General features: G+C 39.8%; 1 protein-coding gene across 11 annotated transcripts in view; it reads left to right on the top strand.

Moving 5' to 3' along the window:
- TCF4 (transcription factor 4) overlaps positions 1 to 24,753 on the top strand; it is a 349,439-nt gene that overhangs the window by 101,132 nt on the left and 223,554 nt on the right. For 10 of the 11 annotated variants that reach the window (XM_046024546.1, XM_046024539.1, XM_046024540.1 and 7 more), the window contains 2 exons: positions 15,550 to 15,611; positions 18,844 to 18,940. In XM_046024546.1, coding sequence (XP_045880502.1) covers positions 15,550 to 15,611; positions 18,844 to 18,940 — 159 coding nt within the window. Of the gene's footprint in view, positions 1 to 1,183; positions 1,230 to 15,549; positions 15,612 to 18,843; positions 18,941 to 24,753 lie in introns of those variants that run through there. The other variant, XM_046024557.1, reaches the window with a different exon arrangement.

The following is a 24,753-nucleotide window of genomic DNA, read 5'->3' as shown; positions in this document are numbered from 1 at the left end:
GTCTCCCCACCCCTTTCTGAGAGCAGGTTCTGTTCCAGATTCTGTGGGGACGTTTTTCCTAAATTATCTCTGATCATCCCAACAGTCCTGGAGGATGGAGGCAATCGTTCCCATTTTACAGATGAGCATACCCAGAATCTGAGAAGTTAAAGAATTGCTCCCAAATTACACAAGTATTAAGCGGCTGAACACTTATGGCTGAAAGATAGTGGTTGGGGAAACAAAAAAAGAGAGAATGGCTAATGAATGTATCAGATTTATTTTCTTGAGACAGACAAGACTGAGCAGCCTGAGAACATTTGGTGCTCAGAGGGAGGAAATGCTAAGAGGGGAAAACAAGTCTGAAAGGGAGAGAAGGATAGTTCAAAGGCCAGTTTCCCTGCTTCACAATTCTGACTGGTGCCAGCTCTAACTGCGTGTGTTTGCTTTGCTTGGAAGATAGAATCATAGCGCCAGAATTCTCGGAAGTCTGTTTCAGAGGATGCATTAGTCAGGGTATGCTAATTGCTGGAACAAACAACCCCCAAACTTGAGTTGCTTAACACGGGCAAAGGGTTATCTCCCGCTGGTGTCGCAGAGCCACCGAGGTAGGCTGGGCTGCCTGTAGTCTGTCCTTGAGTCTGGGTTCTTTCATTCCTCAGCTCTGCCATCCCCTGGGGCCTCAGGGATCCACCAGCTTCTTTGTATCCTGCTGAACAAAGAGGAAAGAGAAAGCGCATGGAGTGGTGGTTTTAGGGGCCAGACCTGGCCAAGGCAAACATTACTTCTGCTCACATCCCATTGGCCCAGCCTTTGTCACATGTCCCACAGGACTGCAGAGGAGGATGGGAGAGCTTGACTTCCTGTGTGATCAGGGGAGGAAGCAGTGGGGGCTGATGAAAATAGCCTCACCTTGGCCCCAGAGGGGTCTGCCAGGGACCTGAAGGTTCGGTGTCCACTAGTTTTCAGAGGCATTGGATTGTCAGCGGGCCCTACCGGGTCGTGCAGGCTCAGCCTCTGGAAGACGTTGGGTTGGCCCTTAGCTGAGAGAGTTGTTTCCTTCCTCAGAAGAGAAGATAATAAGGTGCATCTCAGGACTCACTTGGGACACGGAAGGGAGTCCTGAAGACGGACTGGTTTGTTCACTAGAAGCGGATATCCAACCAAGAACCATTGCTCACAGGTGGAAGCTGAAACCTGCGGTATTGCTGAGGAAGAAAGGAAAGATGCTAAAGCACAGAGGAAAACAAGTAAAAGAGTAGTGGGAAGTAGGATGTGGGCACTTTTTCTTTGAAAACCCATCGCCATGCTTCATGGAATTAAATTTCATTCCTTTTCATGAAGTGACTTGTGTAAATAACGTGGAGGCTTTCCACAAACTGAATACTTAATATTTACTTTTTTTTTTTTTTTTTTTGGCCTTAAGGATTGCAATGTTTCTCGTTTCTAGAACCGATGATTATTCTTCACTTGTAAAACTGATCAGATCTTCCTTAGGCGGCACTTCCCTCTGGTCCCAGAGCCACTGCTTGGCAGGATCCTGCAGGCTGCCTTGACTGAAAGCGGGAAGGAGCAGCTGAGGGGTGGGTGTGCCTTTTACAGATAAATGGCAGTGGAGTTGATACAGTGAGGAGGATCCATTTTAACCTCTTTTGCATTGTCTGTATATTGCTTTGATTTCATTCTGCCTTTATGAGGCTTGCAGTATTCCTTTCTTTGGCTCTCTTGTTTGTAACTGCAGATTTTGCGGGTTCTTTTGTGTACCACTTGCCTCCCAGAATTTGGCCCAGGAGTTTTGAGTAGCTGAACGATTTATCGAGGACAGATCAGCCGAAATGTGGCTCAACTTTAGTAAAGCAGAAGGAATGACATAAGGTTAGGTGACTGATGTGTGAGTTTTTGAATTTGATTTGGTTTTACATGGAAAGGTTGAAGCAATGATCCATGTATTCTAATAAAAATCATCAGTACAAATCAAATAAAATCTGGCTTAGTGGCTATTTTCCCACTGTATCACTCATGGCTAGCCTGGGCTGTTACAGACCACATTTGGCAGGCACTGTTTTTTTCCTACAACAAAATCTTAAAGTAGCATCGCAATCTTTGCTATGTTAGGAAGGCATCTTTGCTAATCAAACTTTCTGCTAATCTCATCAGATAAATCATTATTTTCTACTGACAGCTCTGACTTCCCTGGACCCCTTCCCTGCTTCTTGTTTCTTTCAAGATGCCTGGTTATTGTCATTCTTCAGGCCTTTATTTCTATCTCCTTTCAAACCGAGGACATTTCTTCCATTCCTGAGGAAGAGTTACAGCTTTTCACCCTCCCACTTAGTGAATTTGTAAGACCAGGACATCGCAGCAGCTCATGGATTTCTGACCGGTGCTCCTTGGCTATCCTACGGGCAGAAGGCAGGCGGCATCCAACTTGCAGACCTACTAAAAGAAAGCAATATTTATTGCTTTCTTATTTATTTGATGCCATTACGCTTGAGAAAAAGATGCGCTGATGCTTTCGAATGCATTTCCATTACTGCCCCCAAAAGCTGGACGAGAAAATTCGTGCAGATGAACTTGACTGCTTCTGTTAGGAGAGTGTCTTAAAGCACTTGAAAGTGAAAGTAAGAGGAGCAGCGTCTTTGGGGAAAGCTGGAGTCCATTTTTTGTCATTGCACAACTGCCGTCACAGCCCTGGTCTTTCTCAGTCCAGTGCCGAATTTGTGTTGTGTTGGTGAAATGGTCTTGTGTAGGACGCCGGGCGGTTCCGAGGGGAGACTGGCAGTGATGTTTTCACTGCTGACATGATTGAATAGTGCACGTTCCAAGATACGAAAACTCAGTCTTTTTTTTTTTTTTTTTTAAATGTTTTATTTATTTATTTGGCAGACAGAGATCACAAGTAGATAGAGAGGCAGGCAGAGAGAGAGGGAAGCAGGCTCCCTGCTGAGCAGAGAGCCCGACACGGGACTCGATCCTAGGACCCTGAGATCATGACCCGAGCCCAAGGCAGTGGCTTAACCCACTCCAACCTTCCTATTCAGCAAGTGTTCTGTTTACCTGCTGGTCAGGCCTCTGTTCCATACGCCAATCTTTTTCTTTTGATTTTTGTTTCTCTGCTTTTGAAAGATAGTGTTGCTGTGCTCATACTCAAGTATACAACTCCTTTGGACCCCAATTTCATATATTCTGTGATTCTAGATAAATCATTTAAAAATGACATGAACATAAAAAAACACTCTGGAAAGCAGGAAGCAGGATACAAAAGCATGGTTACATTATTTGGGAGCTGAAAGTAAAACCCTTAAGTCACCAGGCAGACTTTTCTACTCTGATCAAAAACAAGGTGATGTCCTTTGAACAAGTTGCAACATCTGGGAACTGTTTTAAACACGATCGTTACATCCAGAAGCTATTAGCAAGTTTGTGTGTGTCGTATTTGTGTGTCTATGCTGATTTTTTTATCTGTGTGTCTATGCTGATTTTACACACACACACACGCGTGTGCGCGCACGTGCACACACACACACACACACACACAATTTATAAGCCCAATAAGAAACAACTTTGCCTGTGTCTGCCCAGCGTTGGACTGAGGAGGAATTGTGAGGACAATTTTCTAAGCATTTATAAGTCGGAGTTGAAATCCACCAGCACTGTTCAGTTTATAAAATGGCATGGGCTTTTTGCTCCAAGGTTAAAGAGAGTATTTTCACTTTGTTTTGATAACAGTAAGTTAACTCCCTCAATTGTATGATATGCATATGTTCTGTCAGATGGCCAAGTTCCTCTTACAATCTTTTCTGTCCTCAAGCTTTTCTCTTCACTTTTTGTTCATTTGTATACCTGATTCTAAATGTGAGAATATGTGCTTTTTAAAGTGTCAGTTTACTTCCCACTTTTAAAACTTTTAGATCTGTTTCCCACTTTTTTTTTTTTTTGTGCCAGCCTATGAAAACCACTCTAGATTTTTTTCTGTCTGTCCTAATTGTACTTGTCTATCCACTCGATTTTAATTGGGAAGTGCCCCCACTATGGCGGGTCTCCTTTCTACATAGTGGTTTATGTAACGTGCTGGAAAGAGGCAGTGAACCAAGTAGCCATTCGGGACAGCATCCTCTCCAGAATGAATGATTTAACTTGGTTTTATGCATGACATTGGTTCAAAGCTAGGGTGCTCAATCTTGGCTTCATTTTGGCTGAATTCCTTCAAAACTAGTCGTCTGTCTTCATTTTTTCTAGTCTCTGGCTTCTCCACCCCACCTCGGTCACAAGGCCACCACTAAGATGTTGCTAGAACCTAAATAAACATTTGAGGAGTATTTCTTAACCATTCCTGCAGATAGAACAGACATTTTAGTCAAGTTTTACATTTATTACTCTTAGTTTCTGTGATTTCAAAAATCCGTCAATCACGGACCAGAGGATCCATAAGGCTACCTAGGAACCTGTTATGGGTTATCACTAGCACAAAGATGGGGAGAGTGTGTACTGAGGGAGTTTTCACTTCTTATTTTATATACTTTCATATTTTAATTTTTTCAATAAGTGCCTAATTGAAAATTGGTTGTAATGGTCTTAAAGTATTTCCCTATGGATTATGTATTCGTGGCACAGGGAAAAGTGGTAATTGTACAGTGATGAATTCCCACAACACCTTGACCAGGTGAAGAAGTGAGCATAACACCAAGGGGACAGACAACACTGTCATTGCGTGGCTCTGGGCATGATATCCCTGGAAAGACACAAGGCCACGTTTGTACTAGTCTGTTCACCGTGAATCATGAGTAAGCATCAGATGAATCCAAACCGAGAGACATTTACAGTCTGACTGATACTCAAGCACACACGACGACTTAGATAATCTGGCCTGTACCCTTCAAAAATGCCAAAGTCACACAAAGAAAGACTGAGGAACCATTTCAGATTCAAATAGATGAAAGAGAGCTAGCTGATGGTTAAATGCAGTGGCTGATCCTGGATTTTGTGTGTTGGTTGTTTGTTGGGTTTTTGTTCTTGGTTAAGTGCGTTTCACTTACTCAAGATCAGTTGTCGTTTATGGAATGACTTGCAGGTCATCTTGGATGGTGGCAACACTGTGGCCACCACAGAACAGGGAAGAGGTGACAAATGGGAACACGGAATGTGGAGTAGAAAGTACCATAGTTTCTCTCTCATCAATGGTCAGTTCCCTGGTTTTGATAACTGTTACTACTTTTGTTCTTAGGAAATGCACACGGAAGTACTAATGTGGTAAAAGGACCTGGGTGATAGCAAATGACATAGCTTTAAGTGCATTTAAGTCCATTGGAATGAAAACCATTTTTTTAATTGTTATTTTAAAAAACTTATTATTTGACAGAGACACAGTGAAAGAAGGAACACAAGCAGGGGGAGTAGGAGAGGGAGAAGCAGGCTTCCCGCCGAGCAGGGAGCCCCATGCGGGACTTGATCCCAGGGCCCTGGGATCCTGACCTCAGCTGAAGGCAGACACTTAACTTACTGAGCCACCCAGATGCCCCAATGAAAACCATTTTAAAATAAAAAAGTAGATCGGTCTAAGAAAAATTTGAAAATATGTTTTGCCTTGACCTCAACCCTTGGTTTTTTTCCTTGACTAGGGGGCCAGGTTGGGCCAGGATATCTTTGTTTATTGTTTTTTGTTTTTGTTTGCTTGGAGTTCCTAGAAGATTTTGGTGGTCAGCCACATTCGGGAATTATAACCCTCCATTCTCTGTTATCCTTTTTGAAAGAGTTGCCAGAATCACATTGAGAGTGATCAGGTACCAGTCCGTAAGTAGCAGAAGCTCCCTCAGAATTGGAGTGAAAGGGTGAAAATTGATTTTGTGTAGTTTAGGGATGTGAACATGGTGTAATGTTGAGTTCTCTGTGGCTTTCAGCCTGGTCAGAACAGTCTTCAGTTGACCAGGTAACTTACTGTTCGTTAAATGCCACAAAAATGGAATGTCCTTCTTCAAATCCCATTGCCTCACAATTCCCATTATCAGAGTTGTACTGTATGCTTGAATATCAGACTGTAAATTTAGGCAAAATGCATCCTGTTGAGCCCATTAAGTAAAATAAAGAGATTTCCCCCTGATCCAAGCTATTACAATTTCACATTTACAAAGTATTTCAAATTCATTTTTAATGGACTGCTTCCCTTCAAATACATGTGGAGATAGATTTATAAAACTGTAAACAGTTTACGTATTTTTACAGATTTCCATTGTATGTGTTTGATACTGATTTACCTCTTTTTAATTGCAACAGAGATAAAGAATTAGTTGTTTAAAACAGTGGGAACTACATGTTCTGCTGTGATCAAGGAATTAGATAATCTGGCTTGTTTGCTTAAGGGGTCTGTATCTTGAGACTTTTATAGGGCAGTATTAAAGCTCTGAGCCTTCTTATTATGCCAATACCCAGAAGATTGCTTTAATGAGAAGTAAAGGGCCTTTTTCCAATTACAAGGGAATAACTGTATTAAGTTCCTGTGTTATGTCAACCTGCTTTGATTTGATTACCACGAAAGAAATGGATTTATCTGTCAGTGTTACTTAATTAAGCCTTCTCATTGATGTTTTGCAGAGTAATATAGTGTGGTTTGCACATTTGAGCCTAAATACAAAGAAAATTGGCCTAAAACTAAGGCATGACCCCTGAAGATAACATGTAAGATTGATTGCTTGTCACAGCGAGGTCAGAGGCTGCAGTGTTAAGCACAGGTAGAAGACTGGGATATTGAAAGGATGAAATGAAAACCAGTTTACGGGAGTGATTATTGTAAGCAAGAGCGACTGTGCTAGAAAACTGAGTTTTAGGGAAGATTTTTGAATATTTAAAGCTATTTGACTTCACCAGCATCAACGAAACATCTGTAAATAGGGAGTGGAATGAGATAAGACTGGAAGGGACGGGGGAAGTGGACTTGGTTCCAGTAGGAAAGGAAATGGAAGAAGGAAAAAGCACAAGGAATGAATGCCATTTGGGAGAAGTGGACCATTGCGGTGATGCAGAGCAATTACAGCCTACAAATATTTCAATTAAGCCAGCAGTCCTTTCCCAGAGCCACACGAATGGCACCCTAGGGAGAAAAGAGGTATTGGGGGAAAAAAGAAGAAAGGATAAAACTGTTATATGTTTTATCTTGGCTCCCCCCCCCCCGCATTGAAATACATTTAGTAAATCATTTATCAAGTAGGCATTAAAAAAATAAATTTGTGTATCTTAAATCATCACAGTATTATGGACTTTGCCACATAATAATTACATGTATGCTTTGAAAAATGCATGCATAATTACATGCACATAAGAATTATATAGTCTGGGGTGCCTGGGTGGCTCAGTGGGTTAAACTGCTGCCTTCGGCTCAGGTCATGATCTCAGGGACCTGGGATCGAGTCCTGCATCAGGCTCTCTGCTCAGCAGGAGCCTGCTTCCATCTCTCTCTCTCTCTGCCTGCCTCTCTGCCTACTTGTGATCTCTCTCTGTCAAATAAATAAATAAAATCTTAAAAAAAAAAGAATTATATAGTCTGTTCTATTAGGAAATGAAGCATATTTTAACACTTATTTTTCGTTGTTTATTATCTTCTAAAGTATGTGTCTTTTATTTCTCACACTTTGTGATGTGTATTTGTAAGTACATCTTTAAAGGTACCAAGCACCTAGTTAAAAACTTCCCCAAATATGTTCACTTTTCATTTAGATATTTTGAGGCTGATCCCCGTAATATTGGAGTTAGATGGTATGTTGGATTATTTTTGAAGTCTTTAGATATGGCAGCTTATTTCTTATTGTTATTCTTACCGGCTTGGAAATCAGTTAAGAACATTATTTTAGTAAGATTGATTTTTATTAAGTGCTTTTAAGATTGGTTTGATTTCAAAAAGTCAAAGGAGGCAAATACAATTCATGTTGTATTCTTGCCTCAAGTTATTCATGACTCTCTGCTTTCTGGGCTCTTGCTAAGAATAATATCTTGGGGGTGCCTGGGTGGCCCAGTTGGTTAAGCATCTGACTCTTGGTTTCAGCATAGGTCATGATCACAGGGTCCTGAGATCAAGCCTTGAATAGAACTCTGTGCTCAGCGTGGAGTCTGCTTAAGACTCTCTCTCTCCTTCTCCTTCTTCTACTTCCCCCTGTGCACTCATTTTCTCTCTCCCTAAAAATAAATAAATCTTAAAAAAAAAGAAAAAAAGAATGATGAGATCTTGGAAGGATTAACTTCTCTTTAAGAGGAAGAATCTGGTTAGTCTCAAACGTTTGAAAAAGAAGGTTGCTAAATAAATAACAGTGTTTTATGTTAAGAGTATTCAAGTTAGAATATTACCCAAATTAGGTGATCTTTGATAGTTCCAAATGATATGGATTGATCTAAAGACTTCAAGGTTACTTTTTTGTCGATTTCATACTATAACCATTTACTCAGCTTGAGTTCTCAAGAACGTTTCTGAGGTTCAGAATAACAAACACCAATGCATTTATCATGCAATAGTTATGCATTTTATTTTGTTACTTTCATATGATCTGACTCTCGTGTTATATGAAACTGTGTTTCCCCTTTTATAGCACCGCAAAATGCCATTAACTCCATATTTTAAATATCTGAGATTATTTCGTTTTCATTTTTGAACACGTTTGTTTTGAACTTGAGGAAAATAATAGTCTCTAAAGCGTGTACTACAGGACATGTTAATCGTAGAAGTTTAAGTTGGAGGTTAATAAAGCCTAAAATACTGGAATGATTCTTCTCTGAATAAATTTTCTTACTATACTTTCCACCCAATATTTCCACATTTTACCTTTCTTTATGCATTTTACCTTCTTATGCACACACACAAATATATATTTATATAGAGAACTACAAGATCATCTTGTACTAGACTTTTTGGGTTTTCAGATTTATTTGGGAAGGAAATCCGTTAGCGCTCAGAAAGCCAGCACTGATGGCAATGGTCTGGAAAGGGAACTCCCCCGTCTCTGTTCCTTGTTCCTGAAGTATCTTCAAATTTGTGTGAGACTCATCACCACCGCCCTCATCTTTTGCTCAGTCGGATTTGGAACGTGCTGGAAGTTTCTTGTCGGTGCTCAGATCACTCATTATGAAGCATATCTTGTTTCTTACGGAAAAAGAAAGAAGCGATCATGGTTGTATGGACACTGTCTGTCAGTACTTGAAGCTTTTCACCTCTTCCTTCATCTGTACTGGTACTCAAATTTGACTTCAAATTACTCTACTTAGAGTTCTTATGATACTGGGTGCTAATGAAAATGTGCACATCCCTAACACGCTCTTTGCTGATGAAATATTTTGAACTCTCAATTCATCTGGCACTGACGGAGAGCATATGCCATCTCAGTTTGTGTGGAGGGCTCAGCCAAGGGTTCTTCCTGGACGAGGAAATTGGTAGGAGCCACAGATGTACCCAGTCTGTGAGTCTCCATGATGGTGTGGAGGATATTTAATGGTATCCGTTGTTGCAGAGCAAAGGATTTGAGACAGTGTAGACCTCAGCATGTTTCAGGGTGATTATCTTTCCAGGAAGAACTTAGCCTCGATCTCCCAATGCATTCCGAGTGTGTAGAGTTTTCATCAGGAAATCAGTCTATTTCTGCAAGAACAGGAATTGGTAGACTTTTTTTTTTTTTTTTTTCCCCCTTTTATTAATTTTTTCCGCGTAACAGTATTCATTCTTTTTGCACAACACCCAGTGCTCCATGCAAAACGTGCCCTCCCCATCACCCACCACCTGTTCCCCCAACCTCCCACCCCTGACCCTTCAAAACCCTCAGGTTGTTTTTCAGAGTCCATAGTCTCTTATGGTTCGCCTCCCCTCCCCAATGTCCATAGCCCGCTCCCCCTCTCCCAATCCCACCTCCCCCCAGCAACCCCCAGTTTGTTTTGTGAGATTAAGAGTCATTTATGGTTTGTCTCCCTGGCAACATGGGGGGGGGAGGGGGATAGGAGAAGAATAAATGAATTGGTAGACTTTTAAAGCAGCTCAGATAAAACACTTTTCCTTGTTTTCTGACTTCATGAAACTCTAGGGCCTTGGGTGCTTGGCATGATCTGGGCTCTAAATATGGGAAGGACCAATACACAACTCTAATTATCCCAAATCAATAGAGTTAGGTAACTCACACTTAATTCTTTTTTGTAAGTTTCATATATTTATTTATTTAAATTCAATTTAGTTAACATAACACTGTTTATTTCAAATCAAGATTAAACCTATATAACATTTAGTCTGTGTTCTTAGCTTGGGCCTCGGGTCAGCATGTGTAACTTTTGAGAGCATATCATTTATACAGAACACAAATGTATGTTGCGATGGTGACAGGTAAAGGGGATATTCTGAAAGTAAATCAAATCACTAAAGAAATTTAATATATGTACTGGATTCTCTCTGATTTTGCTATAGAGGTTCATGGAAAAGGTGGGATTTGTTTACTCTAAATTTATTGGCTATTTCTAAAATCCAGAAGAATATTTCAAAGTCTCTGACTGTTTAGCAGAACTATGAGTCATAAAAATGTGAGACTCAGATTTCTCTGAATAAATCACAATTTTACAGATTTACTTGGGTTGCTTGTCTTAGATTTTGGGTACTAATAAGTTATGCTCTCATGGGCAGGTGTTGGTTACTGAGAATTTGCTATGGACCAGATATTCCCCTAAGTGTTTAACAAATATTAACTAACTTCTTTACTTTAACAATAACCCCTGGAGGTTGGAAGTCCTGTTATCCCTGTTACCTTCTGTTGGACACTTACTTTGGATGGTTCCTGGGTTTTCACTTCTGTTTTCCTTGACCTAAGAGGCCATTAAATTTTTTAGGTTGGGAGATGTCCATAGGGCAAAAATGTCTTCTCTTCCTTCAATTTGATTTTGGCTTGGTAATTCCTTATTATCCTCTCAGCTTATTACTATTTTAAAGAAGATCTTTAAAAATTTGCCCATCATTTTTGGTTTTTTTTTTTTTTTTTGGTTTGTCTGTTTGTTTTTATTTTTGTTTTTGTGGGAGAGTTGTCCAAATATACTAGACTTCCCTATTTCCAAGGGTACAGCTCAAACCCACTTATTTTATAGTTGACGAAAGTGAGTTCGGAGAGGCCAGTGACTGGCTCAGACCAAAGATCTGGTTAATGCAGAATGGCCGGTGAGATCCGAGTCTCCATCCCAACTCCCAGGGCTGTGTTTTTTGACATTTGTCCATCTGTCTGATTGTTTCGATCTTGCGCATAAACAAAGTGGACATTTGAGTAATCATATTGTAAGTTTAATGAATATAGATGGGAAACCATAGAAATTAAAAATTACCTCTGTGTGTCTTTTCTCAAGGAGTGTCTGGTTCTAGTTCGGCCCAAACTTTGCTTTTGTGTTTTGGATCAGAAATATCATATATTTTAGAGGGGCTTATGCAGAATTATTCTATTAGAATGAAAGTTTGTGGATTGTCAGGTTACCTCCTAAACTAGCTGTCGGTCCCATCCATGGAAGTTACTAAGTCTGCCCTCATTTAGGTGGGGTAAAATAAATTAGAAAAGGTTGAAACAATGGAACCCATTTTAGTCCTTTGGAAGAATAATTTCTCTCATCCACTTGCTTTTATCCTTTCCTTTCTGCTGCCCAGATTATTGTGTTTCTGCTGTTTATTCCCCTCTTGGATGGAGAGTGACAGTAGGACAAGGGAGAGGCAGGAACTAAATGTTCAGATAGCCTCTACCCCAGGCAGTTTTTCATTTGTTACTATGTTGCCCTCATGGATTTCCTGAACTATTTGTGTGCTTTTATCTCATAGCTACCGTGAATCTTATTTCACTCTTTGTTTTGCCCACTCCGTACCTTGTAGAATTGTGACCCCTTTCTAGCAAGTATCCTGTCCTTCACAGGGGACATTTTGATAAGCTCATCATACCTCTGGCTTTACTGTCCCCCTATTTTTATTTACCAGTCTTTCGATTTCTTCAAGTATTTACTTTTGTTTATTCATGTTGTATATACTTCTTTAACCTTTTGTGGACCCAAGAATGGGCATACACTCCTAAATACTTTCACTCTGCCTGGGAAGACATTTGAGAGGTAACATCAAGATGGTTATAGAAAAAGGAATTTCTTTCCAGGGAAGCGTGGACAGTGTCGGAAAAGAGCACTCCTGGCTTTGCGGTCGTCAGCGCCTGTGTTTGCTGGTTGCTTGAGAGACTTACCTGTCCCGTCGAAGCCTCAATGTTCTCATATATGAAATGGGGGTACTATTCGTACATTGATGTACTTATTCTTAGTACAGTATCAGACACGTACTTAAGCTCGCTAAACATTAGCTGCTATTATTTTTTGATAGATGGAACAGTTTGGGCAGAGGGACTAGCAGGAACAAAGCCACGGAGATATAGAAATGTGTGCAGCGTCTGCATGCATCAGCAGGGAGGAAGGAATGGCCAAGGGTAGGCCACATGCAGGTTTACTAAAAAGTGAGTCTGGGCGAGATGCAGATGTGATGGGAACATGTACTGAACGCTGCTGAAACTGGCAACCTTGGCGGGAACTTGAAGATCTGGAGCGAGAGAGGCACGTGTTGGTGTCATGGGGGCATGGATCTGTCTTGTGTTCCTGGTAAGGCAGGATGGTGGTTCTCAAACCTTCGTGCACAGGCAGGAGACTTGGGGACCTTGTTTAAAGCATGGTTTTCAAGAGCGATCCAGACTTAGTTGGTCTGCAGTGGACCCCAAGATGCTGATTTTGAAATGAATATACAGGTGATCCTCATGTGGGGAGTCCTCAGATGCCCTCTGAGATGGAGGAGAATCATTGTTGAGAAAATGCTCACTAACTAACTGGCAGACCTGACGAAGCTTAGTGGGAGGGAAGATGGAAACAAATGACTTAAAAGCAACATGTTTACATTCATGATGAGTTACAAATCTCCACGCTCTCCCTCTGTAGCTTCTTGCTCCTAGATAAATGAGCACCCAGCTATACAGTTTTGTGTTTTTTTTTTTCCCAAAGAAAAAAGTATAATCAGAAATCATACAATTGTCCTTTTAGATTTGGCAGAGCTAGAGACTGGTCCTTATCTGGTAGATATAGCAGGAGACCAGGGGATGGAAGAGCCTGTTAAAAAGAGATCAGTCAAAGGGAGGAAGCAGAAAGGAACGTGGAGCAGCATGAGGTCAGGAAATGAGAAAGATGGAAATGAGAATGGATGGGAAAAGAGCAGTCAGATCTGATTGGTTGGGAATCTATTTATGAAGGAACCCAGCCAGTGTTTAACCTGTTTTGAAAAAGCTAGACTTCCAGCATTTTTAATTAGTGGATTGCTCGCTTTTGAAATTGCCCAGTTGGGAATACTCAAGTTTTGATGTGTTTTATCTGGCTGCTAATTAGCAGGCTGCTTGGTTGACCATCATTTTCCCTTTATTCTGTGGACAGAAGATGTTTATGAAGGTCTCCTGGAACAGTCCAGCTCAAGTCTGGGTTAAAAGGCATAAGTCACTATGTATTTAGTAGGAGTCCATACTAAGCTATAAATTAAATTCTAGTACATCTTTTCTCCAACTCGCCTCTTCCTTTTTGCTCTTTAATGTGATTTTCCCTCTGCACTGGGCTTCTCAATCGGGACACAACTGACACTTGGGGACAGAGCATTTTTGGGGGGAAGGGACTTTCTAACACCCCATGTGAGAACAACTCCTATTTCCTCTTTGTTTCTGTCTGCTTTTTGTGTTTAAAAATTTCCTTAAAAAATTGGAAAAATAAAAGGGGTCCAAACAACGTGAAATCTTATGGAACAGAGGGATTCAACTCTGTTCCTTCATTTCGTTTTGGCCAAATGCAAGAGGAAAAAAAAAAAACCTCTCAAATTAATCCAGGCTGGCTGTTTCAGGTGAGAAGAAAGTCAAGACAAGCCAGATTTTTGAAAATCCACAGTGGTTGAGAGATTTTTGTCGTTTGTACATTTTGCTGCTGAAAATATTTGGTTTTTGGTTAAGGATGAAGAGAACCATGTAGGTTTGCCAAACTCCCCAGTCTAGAGCGTTCTGAGTCACTTCTGCGAGTATTTCAGTTCGGCATACCTGGAGGCCAGGAGATGGGCTTACTCACCCGCAGATTTGGGGAAAGCCTTGCACCTGTCTCCAGACTGGATGCAGGACCCAGAACTTTCTTGACATCCCTGAAAGCTCACAGTCACTGATTGTAGCCATCCGCGGGAGACTTTTGTTTGCAGTTGGCATTATCTTCTGAAGCACCCACAAAAGGAACAGAAATAGTTGTTTTTTAAAAAAAAAGGGAAAGAATTCAAGTTTAGTAATAATAATTGTCTTTTGTTGCTGCTATTCCATCTCTTAAGAGATTCTGAAATGCCGTGTGTTCCACTGTACCCAGGAATCAATCAATTAATTATACTACGATTATTTCTTCTGATAATAAAATAGCAGTAATAAAAGGAACGACAGTGGTGCATTAGGAGAATAAACAGTATCACTGAAATGTTAGGAAACACAATAAATGGGATTATGTGTCCTAAATCGAAGTTTCACACCTCTTCTTCCAGTCCAGTAGGACGTTTGTGATGGCTGTCTGTGATCAACCATGGTCAAAGTAATAGAACAGTGAAACTGTTTATACTCATCAAGGTCCTTTCGTCAACAATCTCAATGTCATTCCTAAATATAGAGAGACTGATCTTTAGAACACGTTTGTGTTTTAAGCAATGGATACGATAACTTCACCGTAATAGTCTCCAGCCTGAGCACTTTGCCACTTGAAGCCCCAACCCCTGTCATGGTCGGTGTTAGAACTTTGCTGGTCCAGAGTTTAGAAGAATTTTCACTTCCTGGTAGCTCATATTGGTCTCTTCGCTATCACTTATCAAGATAAAACATTGCTTTAACAACTTTAATGTTCACATCTCGATGCCTAGATTAAGGATTATAGCCGAGTGGTCAATTCTGTTAAAATAATTAAAATACTGAGATAGTGTTGTCTTTTCTTAAAACATTAAAAAAAAAAAAAAAACCACCCACATTCCACAGTACACATGTAGTGTACTGGTGGAAATAGATTACTGAATCTGCTTTTTGTCTTGTGTATTTTGTTGCATGCCTGTTGTCTGGTGTAATAAGCCTTGGCTAGAGAGCAAGAAGTATCCACGAGCATTATGAGCCCAGACGCTACTCATGTTGGCGTGAATATTTGCCTTAACTTACCTTCTCAAATATACATTTAAGGTTGTATTAGTGTCGTGTTAAACTTATTTTGTACAAAAGCTCTTAATAAAACTTTAAGTGCAGTTTCATGTCTAAAAGTTGAGGCTATGAAACACTGAAGGATGGAAGTAATTTTTATGTTCCTACCTCTGGTTCCTGAGGGTCCAGTTCATTTCTGCTGTGAATTTAAATGAGTTAATTTAAGTAGATGGGTCAGAAGCCACTATCATCGTGGTAGCCCCATGCCTAATTCTTAATTAAAGGCAACAGGAGATTAATTTGAAACATTAATTTAAAAGTGCATATACAAAAAGGAAGAATTATTGCAAGAAAGCCTAAAGAACTTTTCTCTTGTCCCTAGATGTAGAAGACAGAAGTAGCTCAGGGTCCTGGGGGAATGGAGGACATCCAAGCCCGTCCAGGGTAAGTATATCTAATCTTTTTTCCCACAACCAGACATCCCGCATATGTAAATTGACAAACTGAAGGTGAGTTTCTCTCTCTCACACACACAAACGCGCAGCTATATATATGCATACTAAGTTTAATGAGGATCAGCTTGTGTTTGCAATTTTTTTTTCTTTCTCTTATTGGATACTGTTATTGAATTTGACACCTGTTCCACTTCTGCTAACCAGAAGAAAAATCCTTCATTAAATATTTGGCCTTACTTTGCCGGTTATTGATCCAGTATTACAGAAAGTTATTTGTTGTAGCTGGCACAACTTTGAAAAAAATCCAAGTATCCCTGTAATGTATTGGTGTAGACTACAGACTAATTCTGAAGACAGGGTATGAAGTTCTATCTGATCAGTATAATCTATATAATAAATTAGGGTTGATTTCATTTCATAAATGTCATATTAATACCTTTGGTATTAATATGTTACCAGTTGGGTTCATTCATTTATTTGGTTTCAAATTTTTGTTGTCCTTTTCATGGTTTTCTTTCATGCTTTAGCTGTTAGTTTGGGTGTAATGGGAAGACCGTGGAATGGGGTGGGAGTGGGGTGTTTTGGCAATATGTATATCTGTGTGCATATGACCTTGGGCATGTCATTTCACTTCATTGGTCCTCATTTTTCTAATTTATAAAATGAAGAAGTAAAGCTAGAATGTCTTTAATGGTCCTTCCCACTTGAAGTTATATGATTTTTATGTATAATCTGTTTTTCATGGAATCATTTCTAGGCCCTCTAAAATCCATGTCAGCTTTTCTGATATACATATAAATACCCCAAATTAAAAATAGACTGAGAGCACATAGTCAAACAAACATGTGCCCCTCCCCCAGCCAGCTGTATAAATGAAGCATTCTGCAGGGAGGGAACATTTTACTGTAGGTATTCACATAGATTTGAGGTGGGGGTGTTTCTATTTTGGCAGAAGAGGCAAGGAAGGTAATCAGGCTGTCACAATGAGGACATTTCAGCAGGCCATTTTTGTCCATTTCCACCTGTCCTTTGACCTTGTGGTTCTCACTGTGGTCTTCATAGTGCGGCAGGGTCTGTGAGCTTACCAGGAGCTTTGTTGAGCCACTGCACCAGCTGTTGGGGTTGATATCCTAATGCATTATATGGATGGGTTGAGGAAATCTTTCCTCCTCCTCACGTTACAGGCTGCCCTTGCAGAAATAAATCCATTCCCCTTGACAGCAAGTGTAGGAGATGACAGAATTTCCCCCTATTGTTTAGCTCATTCACACTTAATGTCTTATGATTTCTCACTTTAACACTACTTTTAATTGTTCTTCTGAGAACAAGGTCCCTTAGGACTGTCCTTTTATCTCCTTTTCAGTAATTGTCCTGCCATTTTTTTTTTTTCAGGGAATATTTTGGTGACGAATTTTGAGTCAATATTTTGTCATTTCTGTCTTCTCAATCCAGGGAGTTTGCATGTGACTGATTTCTGTGGCTGACTTGTCCAACAACCATGCTCAGTCCTGTCTTCTCTCATCTTAAAGTGGTGATACTATCCTCTACCTTGTAGCACTGTTCTGCAGTTTAAATTCCGTAGTGTATATCCAAGTACACTGTCTAAGATGAGGACACTTGGTGAATAAAAATCAGTGTTACACACTGCCTGGCATAGAATAAGTGAGTGCAAAACCCATGCTAAGTATTAAAATATGTAACATCTTTTTATACACTGACATATTCGCAGGGTTAGATTATGGTATCACTCAAGTTAATTTTTCTAAATGAGGAAAAGTGATTAAAAACAGGATTATTTGGAACCTTACGGGTTCCAGTTATTCTCTAGTGAAGTGACATGTATTTTCATTTCTCATACAGCATCCGTCTTTTTTTGTGTGGGCAGATTCTGCCCTTTGACTAACATGCCAACTGATACCTCTGAGTAAATTTGACTTGGTCTTTATGGGCACTACAACCAGCTGAGCAGATCGACTTTTTTTTTTTTTTTTCTCCCTTTATGGTTACTTGATGTACCTTAGTCTGAAATTTGAACCCTATTTGTAATATAGGTGATTTTAACTTTTCCTATATGTTATCAGATTCCTTCATTAATAAGTAGACAGTTTAAAAGCATTATTTTAGGGGCACCTGGATGGCTCAGTCTGTTAAGTGTCTGCCTTCAGCTCAGGTCATCATCTCAGGGTCCTGGGCTCGAGCCTGCGTTGGGCTTTCTGCTCGGCGGGGAGTTTGCTTCTCCCTTTCCCTGCTGCTCACCGGCTCATGCTCTCTCTCTGTGTCAAATTAAATAATAAAAACATCATTTTAATTTTAAATTCTGTTAAAATAATTAGATAATCATAATCACGACAGATTTCTGCCAAAAATTAATGTCTGCTTTAAAACTTTTCTTTTTTGTGGCATGCTTTGTCCAAATCCAGAAGTACTAATTTATGCTAAAGTTTTGATGTTCCTTTGCAGTCATGTTGTAATAGTTTTAATGTTCTCACATGTTAATTACTTATGGAATGATCCAGTTCCCTTACAACCCCAGTAACAACTATCACAAAACGCTGAAATTTCAATACCGTAAAACCAAATGTTGTTCAAAAGGCTCTATCTTGATCTTCTAAAAGCAATTCGTTATAGGCTATGGTCATTCTCACTGATGGCACGATCTTGCTTTTTTTCCTTTTTTTAAATAATATGGGCTTCCTAGTGCCTGGGTGGCTCAGTTGGTGAAGCATCTGCCTTTTACTCAGGTCATGATCCCGGGGTCCTGGGATAGAATCCTGAATTGGGCTTTCTGCTCAGTGGGGAGGGAGCCTGCTTCTCCCTCTGCCTGTGCTGCTCCCCCTGCTTGTGCTGCCTCTCTCTCTGTCAAATAAATAAATAAAATTAAAAAAAAAAATTATGGGTGCATACCAAAATAGTAACTTCCAGTATTTGCAGTACATTTTATATGTGTCAGGTGTTTTATTTCAGTTAATCATGTCAACAGCTTCCTGCAGTTGATTCTACTATTATTATTTATAAGATTTCTCAGTTACCATGAGGAAAGCTTGAACTCTGCGAGCCCTCACTTACTGGACCTGTGAAGAGGCAGTACCCTTATAATGAGGTTCCATAGTGGGAATGTGGACTTCCAGTTTCTTTAGCTCTTGGAGTTGTCAGCAGGGAGGATATTTATATGCTGATTTATTCATGCGAAATGAAAACTTATGATGTTTTTTTATTTACAGAACTATGGAGATGGGACTCCCTATGACCACATGACCAGCAGGGACCTTGGGTCACATGACAATCTCTCTCCACCTTTTGTCAATTCCAGAATACAAAGTAAGACCTATTTTAAATTAACATGCATTTTTCAAATGCTGATATTTTGCTGTAGAAAGGGGAGAACACAGTCCAGACAGAGGATCTGTTTTTAGGGACTTGGATATTTACCCAGTTCACTCTAGTGATTTTAAATTGCAGGAAAATACTGACAGTTTATTATGCTTGGTAATCGCACGTAGAGGACTACGTTTTATAACCATGTGGAATTACAGGATTTCAGTGATATCGAATTGCCATGGAAATTTTGTCTTCCTTATAAAGCTCTTATCTCAATTTCAGTGTTGCAATACTTGTATTCTGATTTAAGGTTGATAAAGTGGTGAATATTTAAAATACGGGCTTGTCTGTTGCAATGATATATAGTCTGGGGTTACGGAAACCCCTTTAATAATAGGTTTAGATTGCTGAAATCAGAGTAGTGTGAAGTTGATTGTAAGTTCTGGTTGTGTATTTATCTTGGTGTGAGCTTTTTAGTGCTGGTGGTCTAGGCAACTGTATCTTACTTCTCTGGAATCAAGCTACGCTTGAAACGGTTTGCGAGTTTCCAGCATGTTCTTCATACTGGCTTCTTTCATGGGTTTTTCTGTTTCGTTTACCCTGTAGGGATGTGTGTCTAACAGCAGTAACCTGAGCAATGAGCGATAGCAGGTTTCTTTAGTTTTGAGTGGAACAATGATCTTTGTTCTGGTAAATGTGGGGTTTTTTCTTAAACAATATTAATAAATCTCTCAATTTGGTCAAATTCTATTGCAAATCCATCAATAAATGAAGTAAAATTTCTTGGCAGGAGGCGTTGGACCATACTCCAGGAAAAACACATAGCCATAATAATATCACTCTGAAACCATAATTGCAAATGCTTCTAAAGAATGTCCCTATTTTTAAGCCTTGGAAACTTACTTGTTATTTAATGTATAGATCGTCCTTGAATCTCAGTCATTTTATCAAAGTCACCATCAAATCCAGGTGTTTAACACAGCGTAGACGAAGGAGAGGGATATTAGCAACTTATTTTAAGTGACGTTATATGCTCATGCCTCTAAATATCATTCCAACTTTGAGAACCATGAAGTTGTGTTTGATTATTGGTTCTTACACTTGTTCTCCTTTTTACTTGAAAATGATAAATTTCCCAGCTATGCCTTAATTTTGTAGCTAAAGCCAGGTTCCCAGTTTTTTTTCAGTAGTTGAGAGGGAGGTGGAACAGTTTGATCCAGATACAGAAGACGAGATATATTTGTCAACTTAGATTTCAAAGAACAATGTTGGACTCTTCCGTGACCATAGTGCTAATATTAAATTCTAACACCTTGCTTCTCCAGTCATCCCTGCTCAACTTCGTAAAATAGAATAAAAGATTAACTTGAAAATAATCATCTTGGGAAGTAGTACTCCGATGGCATATTAAAGAACTCCCTTGGAAGATTCTAGAACTCTCCTCTGATGAGCGAAAGTAAAACAGAATGAATGAGTCGCTACTCATATTTAGAAGTGTATGTTAGGTACATGATAAAAAGTTTTCCCCAAGACCAACTTGATAAATTAGTAGCACATAATACTGGCAATACGAAGATATTAAATATTTGTTCTTGTTCATCTGTCTTTATGGGCAACTGTTTTACCAGCCAAATTTGTTTTTCCATCCAAGTAGTATTTAAAATATATGTGGGCTGCGAGCCTGGAGCTAGAGCAGAGAGAGCTGACTCTTTTCACTTAGTTGTTGTTTAAGCTGAAAGTCCATGTCAGCTGTGTTCTTTTATCCCGTCTGCCCTCCTTCCCATTAAACTCTTAAATATGGAGGCCAAGACAGTCTCCTGCATTGTGATAGGAAATGCTACTATGTCCGGGAGGTTCCCACCCACTGTTCCCCATGAAAGGACTTCTCTGTTAGATAAGCTGTCTGGTCTGAAACATGGCTCTTTATTGTTTACAAACTGCTACATTTTCCACCTCAAGCAGATTTTTGCACAGAATAGATTTGTGCTGGGGCTAAATGGTTTATCTGACATTTAACGGCGCAGTGTCAGACTGGGGTCAGGGAAGTCGCCCTCAGAGCGAGAGGGCATGGCACAGTCTGCAAAAAAGGGAAAAAGACATTTAAACAACGATGAAATACCTTGCATTTTTAGTTTGGAAAAGAATTTAAAAATATTTTTCGAGGACTGCCCACGAGGCCGCATTAACTCTTGCCACCCCTGTCATTTCTCACATCCCAAGCGCCTTCTGGATCTGGCTCGACTATCTCAGGGCTAGATTAGGGGAACAAAGATTCTCATTGATTTTTGCCCAAGCTGCTGTTTATTGAAAATAAAACCACGTTTGAGATGCGCCGTGTTTGGTGTTTATGCTGTGCTTTTCTAAAGAGAAGATAGGTTGTCTTCCAGAAATTAAAGACAACCAATTTACAAATGGAGACGAAGATAAATAAAATCTATAAATGTAGCCAACAATTTGAACTCATGGAACACACAGTCTACTTTACTCTGAGCTGCTCTTTGTGTCCAAATCCGTATTAGGCGGACTCGAAGTTTTCATTCTACCAAAAAAGAAGGCAGTAGATATCACTGGAAGTTTTTGACAACAGTCAATACCCGCTTTCAGAATCTTTAGTTTTCATTTAAATTACAAAGGATTTCTTTACATGTCAAAGATTTAATTCTGCTGTGATGTCACATTAGGGTAAAAGCTATAGCATAAGAAATAAATCAGCCACTTTATTGGACCAGATTCTCTGTTGTCACATCAGTCAAGCCCGTGACTGAAGTAGGTGTCTGCTACAGAAACAAGTGACGCTAATTTTGCCGGAAAGAGTCATTAACTGCAGATGACCTGTTTTTTTTTTTTAAGTAAACTGTTCATTTAGTGGGGTTTTATTTTATTGCAAGGACCGAAAAAAGTAATGAACTGCTCTCTCCTTTTGGGAGTGCATTCTTATTATATATTTTGTTCTCAATGGCAATACGCTATTTTGGAAATGATGCAGGCATTGCTAACATTTGCTCATAAACCCTTATGTAACAAAAGCCCTTTATTACAGTGGTGAACTTTCTGATGTCACAGGAATGGTTTTGCATCAGTGTTCCAGTTTTTGTGATAGAATGCTTAGGTTTGGCACCAAAATGCCAAAACTCAACTTTATTTGTGTATCTCAAGTTTTTGCAGAATGGTATATAGATAATAGAGTATCTCAATTAATTTAATTCTTTAAGCCTGCATATCCGAATGTAGGATCTTATTGGATAGTTTGTGAATCCCTAAACTAAAAAATGAACAAATGGATACAAACGTGCCTGCCTGCGTGCATGGGTGCATGCGCAGGTGCGTGTGTGTGCACACACATGCCTATCCCACTAGAATGAATGACCCCTCTCCGTCTATAAGGCCGCACCACTTTTTCCATTACTGTCCGTACTTATAGTTGCCTTGCCAAGTTTTGGAAGTTGAGATTGTGTAAATCCTCTAAAGGAAAACATAACTAAAATAAGCAAAAAAGCCAGCCCCTAATTTAAAATAAAAATAAGTGTGCATGACTTTTTTCCCTCTCCTGTGGGGGTGTCTTGGGGAGTTGAGAGACTACAGCAGTGAGTCATCTAGCTGACTGCCTACCCTGACCAATTGGTGTATGTATTATCTTTTTAAAATGATTTTTTTTATTGAGGTATAATTGACAGATGACATTATATTAGTTTCAGGTGTACAGCAAAGTGATCCAATATTTGTGTATTCTACTCTTTTACCTGACATTTCCTGAATCCTCAACCACTGCTTTCGCTGGGCAGAGACAAGCAAGCCAGTTTGCATTTTTGCTTCTTTGAAATGCCATGTCCCGTTTTGCATCTGGAAAAAACAAATCGCTTTTTCTTTGTGATGACGGATGGTTATTAATGATAAAAACATACACTTGATCTGCTGGAAACTTGTTCGCTGCAGTTTTTAAACAGTTTGACTAAACCTCTATAGGTGGTCAGTGAGTAGCTTTCAGAATATGCCAATGGGACAGAGGGGCAGTGGGTCTGAGTGGTGTGTTTTTAAGAGGATTATATACTATGGAATAGTTTGAAAATACTGACAAGAGCTATATGCAAAGAGTATGGATTTTTTTTTTAACATTCCTGCCCCTGCTTGTTTTCTTGCAGCCATTAAACTTTTGCAGGTAATTGTCCAAATGTTTTTACAATGGGAAAAGATATATTTTCTAGCTAAAACTTTTTGATCTGAGGAAGGACCTAAGCATGCATTTCCCTTCTATTGTTCCAGAGCCTTAATTGAAAACCAGATTGTTTGAGTGAGCAACTTGCCAATAAGATGACAGACAAGCATCAGTAACTGAAGGATGTGAAAAGTGATCCTTTTGTGCAGTTGGGTGCAGCGTAGCTCAGCATCAGCTGCTGGGTTCCTAAGTGTCCCGTCGTGAATGGTTCGGTTTCCTTGTTGTGGTGTTTGGTTCTAGTCCCACTAACAGTACTCTACCAGGGCCCTAAATCATTTTCCACCATAGAGTACCTGGTTTCTAAACTAGCTCAGTGGAACATTTTACTGCAGGATTAGATCGGGGTTTCAGGCAGGACTGAAGAAAGCTGCTGGCTTATAGGATGACCTTTGAATCTCATCTGGGTTAGCGGTTGATATTTTGATTTGGTTACTGTGGTCGTATTGTGACAGCTGCTAGCTCATTATAATTCGGTTCCACTGCTCCGTTGGCCTAGCGGGAATATTTAGGTTTGTATTACTTCAAAGTGTTTATGACTACCCTGAGTTTAGCCCGGCATAAAGGTGAAGTGTTGTGAGTGTTTTCAAATCCCAGTGGCTGAGGCCAGTGGCACAGTCTTCTTGTAAAATGGTGAATGTGAGTAGATGCTAACACAGGGAGCTTTTCTTTTCATTGTAAAACTGGAAATAAACCTAAACGAAGAGACTCTTAGTAGGAAAACTGTTTTTGAAAACCTTAAAGTACAATAACCTGGAAGAGACACAGTTTTTTTCGAAGCATGGGTAAGATTTAACTTGACCTCTTTGTCAGATTTTTCTTTCCACACAGGAATTGAAATATTTGGGGGGTGGGGGGGGAACAAAAACAAAAACAAAACCTGTATGACGATGCCAAGTGTTTGATTATTTCTAAAGTGCCAGAGGTCAGATAATATTTTAGTAACTTCATGAAAATGCAGTTGTGACTAAGGATGTCAGCTCTAGACATTTTTGTTCACTTTTAGATTGTTCTGAAGTTCGATAGTAAGAGCAGGGGGCTGCAGCTTCATTGGTTAGGGATGTCTGTGTATTCTGTGTCTTTTTTTTTTTTTCCTGAAGATTTTATTTATTTATTTGACAGACAGAGATCACAAGTAGGCAGAGAGGCAGGCGGAGAGAGAGGAAGGGAAGCAGGCTCCCCGCTGAGCAGAGAGCCTGATGCAGAGCTCGATGCCAGAACCCTGGGACCATGACCTGAGCCAAAGGCAGAGGCTTTAACCCACTGAGACACCCAGGCGCCCCTCAGTGTCTTCTTTTTTTAATGACTTGTTGGTTTGTTTTTTTTTTGCTTGAGGTTATCTTGATATCATCTGTTTTCTATTGAACTGATAATGTGGTAGCAAGCAATTGCTGAGAGAAGACACATTTAATTGTGGTGGTGTTGTTTGCTTTCTTTGTTCAGGAGTTTTGTTGTTTGAAGATGTTAACGTAAAATGTCTTCCCGATGTATGAACAAATAAGACTATTTGAAGTGTCTTCCCAAGTGATACTGTTAATCCTGATTTTGAGCTACGTCAGGGAGCCAAAGAACTGGCTTTTCTGCTCTCTGCTTTGCTGCAACC

The sequence above is a fragment of the Meles meles genome, chromosome 12, assembly GCF_922984935.1.
Source record: "Meles meles chromosome 12, mMelMel3.1 paternal haplotype, whole genome shotgun sequence".
NCBI lineage: Eukaryota > Metazoa > Chordata > Mammalia > Carnivora > Mustelidae > Meles > Meles meles.
The sequence above is the reverse complement of the archived record's forward strand: the minus strand, read 5'-3'. Positions and strand labels throughout refer to the sequence as shown.